Raw genomic sequence first — 12,663 nt, 5'->3', positions numbered from 1 at the left:
TACTGTAAATGGGAGCTGTGGCTTAATTTTTTTCCATTAGTATAGCCGTGCGAAGCCGGGTCGGGCAGCTAGTTTTAAACATAATTCCTTAAGTTATTTTTAATATAATGCGTTGTTTGCTTTGTAGTGACATGGTAATAGGCCTCCTGGGGAACTCGCCATGTAAAATAAAGAGTAACGAGTTGAGTGCTGTACCTCCGGATGTTTACCACCCATGGTAGACCTCTAGGGTCTAACACTTGTGGTAGATATCCAAGGTGATTTGGAAACTGGCACAGACAGGTAAGTAGTGCCTTTTTTGTTTCATTTTTGCTACTTATTGTGTATCTATGCTTCTTAAAGGTATTCCTAGAATGAATGTGTTTGTAGCACAAGGAATTTTAACCTTGCTGCATTATACATTCAAAGATGCTTTAAAACATGATCAGTCTTGTTAATTCCTACATTTACACAATAATACCTGAATATGGAAGTTACATGATTATCTTTCGATACTTCTCTGTATTAGCTTATTGTCTCACAAGATATATTCAGGAATTAAAATTTCATTTTAAATCATTCACTTTTACAAAGAGTAATGTGTAGAAAGTAAAATTCTTAAATAAAATTTGGAACTATTATGTATTTTGTTGTTTTTTGTGTTTAAACTTTTAATAAAATTGGAATGAGCTAAAGCCTTTGTTTAGTTATGAAACTGAACATGCAGAATATTTACTGACATTAATGCATACAGTACCATCAAGTAATTCAGCTGATGATAAATTATAAAAAAAATAATAATTTAATTCCTTCTACACATCAGATGAGTTCTTAACCCAGAGTAGAGTATTTTGTTGTGTATTTATAATGTCTAATAAGTTCTCACTAGTATGCATTTAAAATTAACATTTTTCAAAACATTCCATATGCCACATCACAATGTTTTAAATGAAATTTACAGAAAAGTGGCTTCTGGGAAGTAAGACAAGTAATAAGTGAAAGGTTGATTAGGTTACTCATATTATTACATATTAAAGTATTACTTACATATTAAATACTTATTATTAATGTTTCTGACTTAACTTTATAAACCTTTTACATAAGTAGGTATTACCCTTATTTCCCAGAAGCTGCTTCTCTACAAAAATTACCATATTGTGAACCAGTCCTAAATTATGTCATCCAATTTAGCTTCATACTCCTTGTGAACCATTTATGAATCCTAATTCAATGCCCATAAGTTCACCTATGAGTACTACATTTTCTGTATGGCTAGGTTTACTATTCCTTGTAAACTGTGTTATGAATTTTAATAGGATATGTCTTAACTGTATAACCAGTTATTGTGAATAGCTGATTGTTTTACCAGCAACCTTGTTTTACTGTAGAAAAACAATTGTAAGGATGTTTTTGGATATTATGCAGTCATCACTTAGGTAAATTGTTGCAAGGGTGATTTTGACTACACACTAAATGCTACGTAATTGGAGAGAAAGTAAAAACTAAGTTTATTTATGCATAAACAATTTGTATTGATGGTTAGTTATATTTGATTATCTTTATTAAAAATAAGTAGTGTGCTTAGAATATAATTGGAAATCATTTCTGGAATAAAGAATATGACCCAGATTTACCCCAGATTAATATTTAGTAGCAATGATGCTACAAATTGACCTAATTTGGTAAATAAAATGAATTATATAGACACCAAAAATTTCACTTTGTAATAAATAAGAACAATACCCAATTTATAAGGTGTACAGGAGACATTTGCAACCACACATTGCAAGTAGTGTCACAGATAACTTTAATTGAAATAGATCAGTAAGAGAAGCTAACACTTTTTTACCATTAAAAAATATTGGCATGCACATTTAGCATAATTGGAACAAGACGATACTTACCTGACTGTGCCAGTTTCCAAATCACCTTAGATGTCTACCACGTGTGGTAAACATCTGGAGGTATAACACTCAACTCGTTACTCTTTATTTTAAATGGCGAGTTCCCCAGGAGGCCTATTACCATGTTAATGCGAAGCAAACAATGCAGTATCTTAAAAACAAAAAAAAAAAATTGTTTTTAAAACACTACATCATTTGCTTCCGTGAGGATCTTGATGCGCAGCTTATGTAGCTCGTCAGCGTGTCGCATTTGCTGTGCGTGCAGCTCAGCCCTACGCTGTTCTGCCATGAGCTCAAATTTAATAGCTCGTTTCTCAGCTTCCACTGCTCGAGCCGCTTCTGCCTGCTCGTTTGCAAGGCGCTGCTCTTCTGCCTCTGCCATTGCCTTACTTGCTCTCAACTTAAGCCTGTGCTCAGCCTGTTGCATTGCGAGAACTCTCCGTGCACGCTTGTCGGCTCGCTCAAGGTTTAAAAACCTGCGCTCCACCTCCACATCAATTGCTGGTTTATTTCTAGCACGAAAACCAGAAACAGGTGTTGGTAGAACAATACTATGAGGTTCTTCTTGTGATGCATTCACAAGTAAGCTGCCAGTACTGAGTGCACCAGAGCCAGTATTGTTAGACTGTGGCATCACAATTTCTACAGAAGCTGAAGCTTCTGAAGGAAAAGTCATGTCACAGTCTACAGCATCATCCACACAATGCAACACACCGCCCAATGCTATTTCCAGCTCAGGATCTGTGGGAGGATCTTTAACAAAAGGTCCTCCACCAGTTGCCATTCGCTGTCTTGTGGCAAGAGCAAGGGCTTTCTTCTGCTTGGTCTTGACATTTTCCCAGCATTTCTTCAGCTGGGCACTGGAGCGCTGCAAGTTAAAATTAATTTAGCTGTGATATAATTATTATATGCGAATTACAAATGTAGTGCTAAATGTACACACATTAAGTTAAAAAGATGGTTCTGTCTATAAAGTATAAATCAATGTTTGGTGGTAAGAAAATAATCAAAATTAAAACAACTTGTATTTATTTAGGTGCTCAGCCAGCTGTTGAGTCCATAGTTTGTTCTGCACACCAATAGAGAAAACTACTTATTTTGTATAACAAATAACCTGTCACTGATGGTTAAGAACAATCATTTAGCGATCTTTTTTTTCCTAATATATATCTAAACCAAATTATATTGTAATATATATATAAGAATAACTATCACATGGATTTACTTCAATATGATAATGCAAATAACGTACCTTGATGACATCAGGTTGGGAATTGAACTCGCATTCAATTCGCGCCCAGGCATCTTTCTTGGCAGCCAAGTTGCTGAAGTCTGTCTTCTTACATTCGATGACATGTGCCCAGGAACGAACAAGCCCTAACAAAATGCTTCGTTCGATAGATGAAAATCGCTCGGATTTTTGAGAGGACGTCATGATGTATTCTCAAGGTAGATTTGAATATAAATCTAACAAATACAAACCAACTACAATCAACGTGTTATCAAAAAAGTAAACAAGTCAATCGTGGGTCAGTTCCTATTGGCTGTTAACCATGACGTATTCGTGACGTCACGGAAGTTCGGTTAACTTCGGACACGATCGGCCTCACTCGCAATTTAGTAAGAGGCGAACCTTCACTTTATAAAGTAAAGGAACGGGCTGTACTTCAAGCGACTCTGCACGATACTTAAACTATAAGGACGGCGCCTCCCTTCATGAAGTATCCCTTAAAGTTAAAGTAAAGGATGACCTCTGCAGAGATCTCACTTTATCTTTAAGGGTCCCTCAAACGCAAAAAGTGGCCCTAAGTACCGTGCAAGAACCTCCCTTCTACTTCACTTCATCACGGCACCCTAGATTTCAAGTGAAGGAAGCTGTCATACTTTAGGCCGCCCGATCCGAGCCTTAAGGGACCCTAAATTAAGATGGCGGTCATTATTTGAAAAAAATAACTCATTTAATTAAACTTCTACTGTAATATAAAGAGGAATTGGGCTTGCGCTGCTTGTAAATAATGATAATTATTTAAAATGAATGTGTAGGAAGAGTTTTGTTGCATATGCGACTCTTTTAAATATTCTAGTGTTAAAACAACTTATCCCATATCCACCCAGACCATCTTTGTTTACATTTTGAAGTGCTTACTTTATTTACTAGAAAATAGCCGTTTCGTAAGTGATTTCTAAACATTATTGTGTGTTCTTAGAGTAAATAAAGTACTGTGTGAGTTTATATTTGCTCTGATGGATGACCCGAGATTGTTTGACGAAGAATATTTAGATTTTATTCAACGGGTCGAAAATAGAGAAAACCATCATCCCCGACGGTATTTACGTGATGGTCAAAATCCTTGCGAATTCTTCTCCGACATCGAATTCGTCAAACGTTTTCGATTTTCTAAACAGATTGTGATGGACACTATTGTGCCTCTTGTTGCTGCCGACAACAATGATAGGAGAGGATTGCCATTGCCACCAGTTCTTAAAGTTGTAATAGCCTTGCGATTTTATGGCAGCAATAGTTTTCAGGTATGTACATACAACATTATTTTAGTGTGTGTTTAATTGCCCAATTAAATTTTAACTCAATGGGTAATTTGGCGGAGTAGATTTGCTGGATAATAATTATGTATATTAATAAAAGGTAGGTTGTGTCAGCTATTGTAATAATATTTTTAAAAAGTAGTGAAAGATATATTAATTTAATCGATGTGATTTATTAATTCCAAAAAACCTTATTGTTCATCTAGTTTTCCTGAAGCCACTACTTTGTACAATTACTTTTTTTTTATGTACAGTATGAGTAATCTCATGTGTTTCCCTTGCAGAATGTATGTGGTGACCTATGCCATGTCAATCAAGCAACAGTGTCAAGGATTGTAAAGGTAATGCAATGTTAACACATGTAAGATAATTTTATGTGAGTAGTTTAATGAATTTTGGTAAAATTCTAGTTTAACCCCGTTTTCTTTTAAAAAAAAAAAAAAAGATTAAAATGTCAAACAAATGTAATTTAGTGCTATTAAAACTCCTCTATATTTTTCAAAATCCTGACATAAGAAATACCTAATAGTTTCAGAGAAATTACCGTTAATTGTTTACATTAGAAAGCCTAGTTGATTACTGATTTAAACAATATCTTGCTAGACTTAAATAACCATCCTCAGTAGTTTATAGTATATTTAAATTAGCTAACCTAACCTACTAATTGTATTTATAATAAAGCCTACCTAGCCTAGACTGCCATTATCTCTTATTTCAATTTCAAAGCATTTGTAACATATCGTACCTAACCTAAGTTAGTTTCTTACTCAGCCTTTATTTTATTATTTTATTTTTGCAGGGACTTAAGTTTTACCTATATTTAAGTAGTGGAATATATATACCTACTTTTTGAAAAAAAACTGACTAATCTGGTAACTTTGTAATAGGTTGTTTCTGCACAATTGGCCGAGCACCTTTTGGAGTATGTTTATTTTCCTGGACGGCAGCAACTTCAAGAATACCATAGGCAGTTCTATGTAAATGGTGGCTTTCCTGGTGTAACTGGGTGCATAGACTGCACTCACATTGGCATTAGAAGCCCTGGTGGCCAGTTTGCAGAACTCTACCGTAATAGGAAGGGTTACATGTCTCTCAATGTTCAGGTATGTTTTCTGAGATATTTATTATAGTACTGTTATTGAAAAAAGATGGAACGATGATAATAAATATCTATGACAGTTTTTTGAAACTGGTATTTACTTGCAATTTTAACAGTATGCAAATATGGTGTTTGTCCATTTTTTTTATAGGTTGTCTCAGGTCCTAACCTTGAGATTCTTGATATTGTGACAAGGTGGCCTGGCAGTACACATGACTCAAGGATTTTCAGCAACAGCCGGGTGATGACTCGTTTTGAAAATAGAGTTCTGCCAGGAGTACTGCTGGGAGACAATGGCTATCCTCAACTGCATTTTCTTTTTACTCCAATACTGGTGCCAAATACAGTTGAGGAAACTCGCTACAATGTAGCCCACAAGCGGACCCGGAATACAGTAGAAAGACTGTTTGGAGTATGGAAGCGGAGGTTCTCATGCTTGGGACACAAGCTACGCTCAAGTCTCCATACTACCAGCAGGGTCATCGCTGCATGTGCTGTTTTGCATAATATAGCTGTTGCACGTGGTGAGCCACTGCCACCTCCTCCAGCTGACGAGGAGCACTTCATGCCTGCTGTTCCTGTTGCAAATGCGGCACCACGAAATAATCGTGGAGTTGAAGTGCGTGCAGATTTTATTCAGCGAAACTTTTTCTGAATTTCGTTGATTTATTTTGAGTAGATTGAAAACCCTGTCTTACCACCAATGTTATTTTTTAATCAACATGTAATCACAAAAGCAAACGGCGTAGAATCTATACTAATATTATAAAACTGAAGAGTTTGTTTGTTTGGACGCGCTAATCTCAGGAACCACTGGTCCGAATTGAAAAATTATTTCAGTGTTGGATAGTACATTTATTGAGGAAGGCTATAGGCTATATTATATTATCAATAACATTAGGGATTCTTACTAAAAGTCCAATTTAGAATCAAATGTGTTGGAGGGGGTTAGATACAACATGCAGTACACGTACGAAGTGTGTGTTGACAATGCCGCAGGCGCTAGAAGTTTATTTCCTATTGCATATTAACATTGTTGCCACGCACTAGATGCCTTATCATTCTTAATTTTCCCATACAAGTAAAAAACACCCGTGTGATATTAACAACGAAGCAATCAGTACCGTCATAAGAGTTTTTTAGTATTTAAATACTTTTTATCACTTTAAATCACAAACCTAAACTATTGTTTTTTTTCCTCTCTCTGTGTTTAATTTGATTTTTTTATTAACATTTTTTTTTCAAGTATATACATTTTACAGACTTGAAACTTCACAGTAATGTTCCTTATGTTACGCAGGATGACATTTTCCGAAAATTAGATCCCATGGGTGGTTAAAACCAGGAAACAGTGGGTACTTTGTCTGCATGAGAACAAGATTTTGCATTGTTGATGCCTTCTGCATCTCCATGGCAACGGGCATCGCGCGGCAGTGGTGTACCCACAAGGAGGGGCATGTATAATGAGTGGCGCAAGAGTGATCTGCCTGTAGACTGCCGTAGCGAAGTACGGGTACATCAGTTGTACGTTGCGTGCACGAGTCGGGAAACCATCGGTGCTATTCATTTTCTCTCCGGTACATTATACAGCATTGTAATAAATTTTCACTGAATTTTTTTTACAATTACTGTAAATGGGAGCTGTGGCTTAATTTTTTTCCATTAGTATAGCCGTGCGAAGCCGGGTCGGGCAGCTAGTTTTAAACATAATTCCTTAAGTTATTTTTAATATAATGCGTTGTTTGCTTTGTAGTGACATGGTAATAGGCCTCCTGGGGAACTCGCCATGTAAAATAAAGAGTAACGAGTTGAGTGCTGTACCTCCGGATGTTTACCACCCATGGTAGACCTCTAGGGTCTAACACTTGTGGTAGATATCCAAGGTGATTTGGAAACTGGCACAGACAGGTAAGTAGTGCCTTTTTTGTTTCATTTTTGCTACTTATTGTGTATCTATGCTTCTTAAAGGTATTCCTAGAATGAATGTGTTTGTAGCACAAGGAATTTTAACCTTGCTGCATTATACATTCAAAGATGCTTTAAAACATGATCAGTCTTGTTAATTCCTACATTTACACAATAATACCTGAATATGGAAGTTACATGATTATCTTTCGATACTTCTCTGTATTAGCTTATTGTCTCACAAGATATATTCAGGAATTAAAATTTCATTTTAAATCATTCACTTTTACAAAGAGTAATGTGTAGAAAGTAAAATTCTTAAATAAAATTTGGAACTATTATGTATTTTGTTGTTTTTTGTGTTTAAACTTTTAATAAAATTGGAATGAGCTAAAGCCTTTGTTTAGTTATGAAACTGAACATGCAGAATATTTACTGACATTAATGCATACAGTACCATCAAGTAATTCAGCTGATGATAAATTATAAAAAAAATAATAATTTAATTCCTTCTACACATCAGATGAGTTCTTAACCCAGAGTAGAGTATTTTGTTGTGTATTTATAATGTCTAATAAGTTCTCACTAGTATGCATTTAAAATTAACATTTTTCAAAACATTCCATATGCCACATCACAATGTTTTAAATGAAATTTACAGAAAAGTGGCTTCTGGGAAGTAAGACAAGTAATAAGTGAAAGGTTGATTAGGTTACTCATATTATTACATATTAAAGTATTACTTACATATTAAATACTTATTATTAATGTTTCTGACTTAACTTTATAAACCTTTTACATAAGTAGGTATTACCCTTATTTCCCAGAAGCTGCTTCTCTACAAAAATTACCATATTGTGAACCAGTCCTAAATTATGTCATCCAATTTAGCTTCATACTCCTTGTGAACCATTTATGAATCCTAATTCAATGCCCATAAGTTCACCTATGAGTACTACATTTTCTGTATGGCTAGGTTTACTATTCCTTGTAAACTGTGTTATGAATTTTAATAGGATATGTCTTAACTGTATAACCAGTTATTGTGAATAGCTGATTGTTTTACCAGCAACCTTGTTTTACTGTAGAAAAACAATTGTAAGGATGTTTTTGAATATTATGCAGTCATCACTTAGGTAAATTGTTGCAAGGGTGATTTTGACTACACACTAAATGCTACGTAATTGGAGAGAAAGTAAAAACTAAGTTTATTTATGCATAAACAATTTGTATTGATGGTTAGTTATATTTGATTATCTTTATTAAAAATAAGTAGTGTGCTTAGAATATAATTGGAAATCATTTCTGGAATAAAGAATATGACCCAGATTTACCCCAGATTAATATTTAGTAGCAATGATGCTACAAATTGACCTAATTTGGTAAATAAAATGAATTATATAGACACCAAAAATTTCACTTTGTAATAAATAAGAACAATACCCAATTTATAAGGTGTACAGGAGACATTTGCAACCACACATTGCAAGTAGTGTCACAGATAACTTTAATTGAAATAGATCAGTAAGAGAAGCTAACACTTTTTTACCATTAAAAAATATTGGCATGCACATTTAGCATAATTGGAACAAGACGATACTTACCTGACTGTGCCAGTTTCCAAATCACCTTAGATGTCTACCACGTGTGGTAAACATCTGGAGGTATAACACTCAACTCGTTACTCTTTATTTTAAATGGCGAGTTCCCCAGGAGGCCTATTACCATGTTAATGCGAAGCAAACAATGCAGTATCTTAAAAACAAAAAAAAAAAATTGTTTTTAAAACACTACATCATTTGCTTCCGTGAGGATCTTGATGCGCAGCTTATGTAGCTCGTCAGCGTGTCGCATTTGCTGTGCGTGCAGCTCAGCCCTACGCTGTTCTGCCATGAGCTCAAATTTAATAGCTCGTTTCTCAGCTTCCACTGCTCGAGCCGCTTCTGCCTGCTCGTTTGCAAGGCGCTGCTCTTCTGCCTCTGCCATTGCCTTACTTGCTCTCAACTTAAGCCTGTGCTCAGCCTGTTGCATTGCGAGAACTCTCCGTGCACGCTTGTCGGCTCGCTCAAGGTTTAAAAACCTGCGCTCCACCTCCACATCAATTGCTGGTTTATTTCTAGCACGAAAACCAGAAACAGGTGTTGGTAGAACAATACTATGAGGTTCTTCTTGTGATGCATTCACAAGTAAGCTGCCAGTACTGAGTGCACCAGAGCCAGTATTGTTAGACTGTGGCATCACAATTTCTACAGAAGCTGAAGCTTCTGAAGGAAAAGTCATGTCACAGTCTACAGCATCATCCACACAATGCAACACACCGCCCAATGCTATTTCCAGCTCAGGATCTGTGGGAGGATCTTTAACAAAAGGTCCTCCACCAGTTGCCATTCGCTGTCTTGTGGCAAGAGCAAGGGCTTTCTTCTGCTTGGTCTTGACATTTTCCCAGCATTTCTTCAGCTGGGCACTGGAGCGCTGCAAGTTAAAATTAATTTAGCTGTGATATAATTATTATATGCGAATTACAAATGTAGTGCTAAATGTACACACATTAAGTTAAAAAGATGGTTCTGTCTATAAAGTATAAATCAATGTTTGGTGGTAAGAAAATAATCAAAATTAAAACAACTTGTATTTATTTAGGTGCTCAGCCAGCTGTTGAGTCCATAGTTTGTTCTGCACACCAATAGAGAAAACTACTTATTTTGTATAACAAATAACCTGTCACTGATGGTTAAGAACAATCATTTAGCGATCTTTTTTTTCCTAATATATATCTAAACCAAATTATATTGTAATATATATATAAGAATAACTATCACATGGATTTACTTCAATATGATAATGCAAATAACGTACCTTGATGACATCAGGTTGGGAATTGAACTCGCATTCAATTCGCGCCCAGGCATCTTTCTTGGCAGCCAAGTTGCTGAAGTCTGTCTTCTTACATTCGATGACATGTGCCCAGGAACGAACAAGCCCTAACAAAATGCTTCGTTCGATAGATGAAAATCGCTCGGATTTTTGAGAGGACGTCATGATGTATTCTCAAGGTAGATTTGAATATAAATCTAACAAATACAAACCAACTACAATCAACGTGTTATCAAAAAAGTAAACAAGTCAATCGTGGGTCAGTTCCTATTGGCTGTTAACCATGACGTATTCGTGACGTCACGGAAGTTCGGTTAACTTCGGACACGATCGGCCTCACTCGCAATTTAGTAAGAGGCGAACCTTCACTTTATAAAGTAAAGGAACGGGCTGTACTTCAAGCGACTCTGCACGATACTTAAACTATAAGGACGGCGCCTCCCTTCATGAAGTATCCCTTAAAGTTAAAGTAAAGGATGACCTCTGCATATGGCTGTATGCTTGCTTGTATTTATATACCTACCCCACGTACACAGCATTAATAAGAAAGATGAAATATAATACGTGATTTCAGATTCAGATACTATTGCACAAACCACAAAGCAATTGCGAGGTGGTACTTTAGCTAGGGTACGTAATGCTGGAATTCCGACAACCTCGTCCTAAGTAGTTGCGACTGCCGTCGCTAGGTGTCACCACGTGCTTCAATCGGACCTGCACGGGCGCGAACCTGCTTCCCCCCCCCCCCCCCCCCAACGCTGTTCGTGGCGGCCAGTCAGGCAACGGTAACGCTACGGGAGTGTGGAGTGTGGTGTTTCCTTGCGGGAGACAAGTAACCGCAGTCTAAGTATCCAGTCGCGCCGTGCGGAGGACGCCAGTCGCAGATCGCTGCTCTCTCGCGCATAACCAGAACATGCTCCAGACCCAACGCGTCAGACCTGAGCATCACCTGTCGAGGAGCGACGTTCATTCAATACGGGTTGTGTTGTGGTTCACAGCGGGTGGTTACTATAGCAACGGCCAACGTGGTGGAGCATATCCGGCCTACTAACGTTGTGTAAACGTACACCTGAAAAATAACGCAGGTTAGTTTCACCTGAATAAATTCTTAAGTTTTCAGATGTAGAATTGCGTAATTATTTTCTTCTTCCTACATTTTTAAGTTTGTGTTATCTATCCGTCTTGTAACAATGGGACATACACAGATTGATTTTTTTTTTTTCATTTTAATGTTTGCTTAGAGTTCATTATCATAACGAAACGCTGAAAATTATTGTGAAAATCTCACGAAGACAGATCTTAGAGGTCTTAATATTAAAAGAATTTGAAATTTGAATCTTGCACTTGTGAATGCCAGGAAATTGTGCATAGACTTACTGGGAATTGTTAGCCTCTAGTATTAAAACCGTCAAACTTTTAAATCGTTTCTTGTGAGTTGGTTGCAGCTGTAACTTAGGAGATATCATTACGCTGTGAAAAAAGATTAGAAATAATTTGTTTGGTTAAAATATCGCATTACGTCGGGTGTCGCAACGATCTTGGTTTGGTAGGCGTTTTCCGCCAAAACTTTATAGAATAATTAAATTGTTTTACGGGTTTTTCTATTGACTCTGTAACCTAAAACTATTTTTGTTGTATAATCTGAGCTTTTTTTGTATAAAATTCGCATGCAAACTGTTTTTAATGAGATTAAAAAAGCAAAGACAATCTTAGTTCACAATTTCGTTTGGGGTTGGTGGGGAATGTGTCGCTAGATTCCATTGTTAAAATTGACAATGTGCCAAGAATTATTTTGTAACGTTTTCACATTTTGTCAGTATATCTGTCGATTATTATTTTTAAATGATTGTTTATTCTGGCATAAATTTTAATTGTGCCCTAAAAAAATATCTAGGACCTGTTTAAACACATGAAAGCGCATGTAATTTATATATTTGTGTGTATTGTAATAAAATAATGTGGCTCCTATTAAAATATATCAACCGTATATATCCTAACAATTTTAATTAAAATGATTATGTATTGAATTTATAAATAGTTATTTAATACGAGGCAGTAGCTGCTACATACGTATATTCTGGCAGATTGTACAGAATCGGTAATGGGCATATTTGTATTCGTTATAGAGGTACGTACTGCAGCCTCATAGAATTGTTATATTTCAACTTGAATGTTAATTTTACTGTCTTAATTTGACTTAAGTCAGTCACATGTCAATTTAGACTTTTGTTCTCTATGCAATTGTATTATTTTCAATAGTTGCTTTGCTGAGATTACTGGGAAGCCTTCATTTCACAGACGAGAGAGCCAAACCCGAAGTTCACGCTCGCTTTTTTTTTCCGTACCACAACAGGTGTA

General features: G+C 36.1%; 4 protein-coding genes across 4 annotated transcripts in view; 2 read left to right on the top strand and 2 right to left on the bottom strand.

Moving 5' to 3' along the window:
- Positions 1–96: 96 nt before the first annotated feature.
- On the bottom strand, positions 97–3,634 carry LOC134542508 (uncharacterized). Its single transcript, XM_063386861.1, has 2 exons — positions 3,136–3,634; positions 97–2,751 (listed from the first exon to the last, which is right to left on the bottom strand). The coding sequence occupies exons 1-2, from the start codon at positions 3,316–3,318 to the stop codon at positions 2,062–2,064; spliced, it is 873 nt and encodes a 290-aa protein (XP_063242931.1). The 5' UTR covers positions 3,319–3,634; the 3' UTR covers positions 97–2,061.
- Positions 3,635–3,643: 9 nt separating this feature from the next.
- LOC134542506 (putative nuclease HARBI1) lies at positions 3,644–8,503 on the top strand. The gene is made up of 4 exons (XM_063386859.1): positions 3,644–4,412; positions 4,712–4,768; positions 5,315–5,530; positions 5,678–8,503. Exons 1-4 carry the CDS (start codon positions 4,128–4,130, stop codon positions 6,179–6,181), a joined length of 1,062 nt encoding a protein of 353 aa, XP_063242929.1. The 5' UTR covers positions 3,644–4,127; the 3' UTR covers positions 6,182–8,503.
- A 53-nt stretch (positions 8,504–8,556) lies between these two features.
- Positions 8,557–10,878, bottom strand: LOC134542505 (uncharacterized). Its single transcript, XM_063386858.1, has 2 exons — positions 10,288–10,878; positions 8,557–9,903 (listed from the first exon to the last, which is right to left on the bottom strand). Exons 1-2 carry the CDS (start codon positions 10,468–10,470, stop codon positions 9,214–9,216), a joined length of 873 nt encoding a protein of 290 aa, XP_063242928.1. The 5' UTR covers positions 10,471–10,878; the 3' UTR covers positions 8,557–9,213.
- A 216-nt stretch (positions 10,879–11,094) lies between these two features.
- The window catches only part of LOC134542325 (sodium-dependent transporter bedraggled), a 152,026-nt gene continuing 150,457 nt past the window's right edge, over positions 11,095–12,663 (top strand). Inside the window, exon 1 of the mRNA XM_063386474.1 lies at positions 11,095–11,390. The gene's annotated coding sequence lies outside the window, so the exon portion shown is untranslated. The remainder of the gene's footprint in view (positions 11,391–12,663) is intronic.

This window comes from Bacillus rossius (genome assembly GCF_032445375.1).
Source record: "Bacillus rossius redtenbacheri isolate Brsri chromosome 4 unlocalized genomic scaffold, Brsri_v3 Brsri_v3_scf4_2, whole genome shotgun sequence".
In the NCBI taxonomy this organism is placed as follows: Eukaryota; Metazoa; Arthropoda; class Insecta; order Phasmatodea; family Bacillidae; genus Bacillus; species Bacillus rossius.
This window is presented reverse-complemented; position numbering and strand designations above follow the sequence as displayed.

Excerpts from the sequence above, each read along its gene's own strand:
- LOC134542508 (XM_063386861.1), bottom strand. The coding sequence starts at position 3,318 with ATGACGTCCTCTCAAAAATCCGAGCGATTTTCATCTATCGAACGAAGC. Across the intron at positions 2,752-3,135 it reads CCCAACCTGATGTCATCAAG|CGCTCCAGTGCCCAGCTGAA; the intron begins GTACGTTATTTG and ends TTTAACTTGCAG.
- LOC134542506 (XM_063386859.1), top strand. The coding sequence starts at position 4,128 with ATGGATGACCCGAGATTGTTTGACGAAGAATATTTAGATTTTATTCAA. Across the intron at positions 4,413-4,711 it reads ATGGCAGCAATAGTTTTCAG|AATGTATGTGGTGACCTATG; the intron begins GTATGTACATAC and ends TTTCCCTTGCAG. Across the intron at positions 4,769-5,314 it reads CAGTGTCAAGGATTGTAAAG|GTTGTTTCTGCACAATTGGC; the intron begins GTAATGCAATGT and ends ACTTTGTAATAG.
- LOC134542505 (XM_063386858.1), bottom strand. The coding sequence starts at position 10,470 with ATGACGTCCTCTCAAAAATCCGAGCGATTTTCATCTATCGAACGAAGC. Across the intron at positions 9,904-10,287 it reads CCCAACCTGATGTCATCAAG|CGCTCCAGTGCCCAGCTGAA; the intron begins GTACGTTATTTG and ends TTTAACTTGCAG.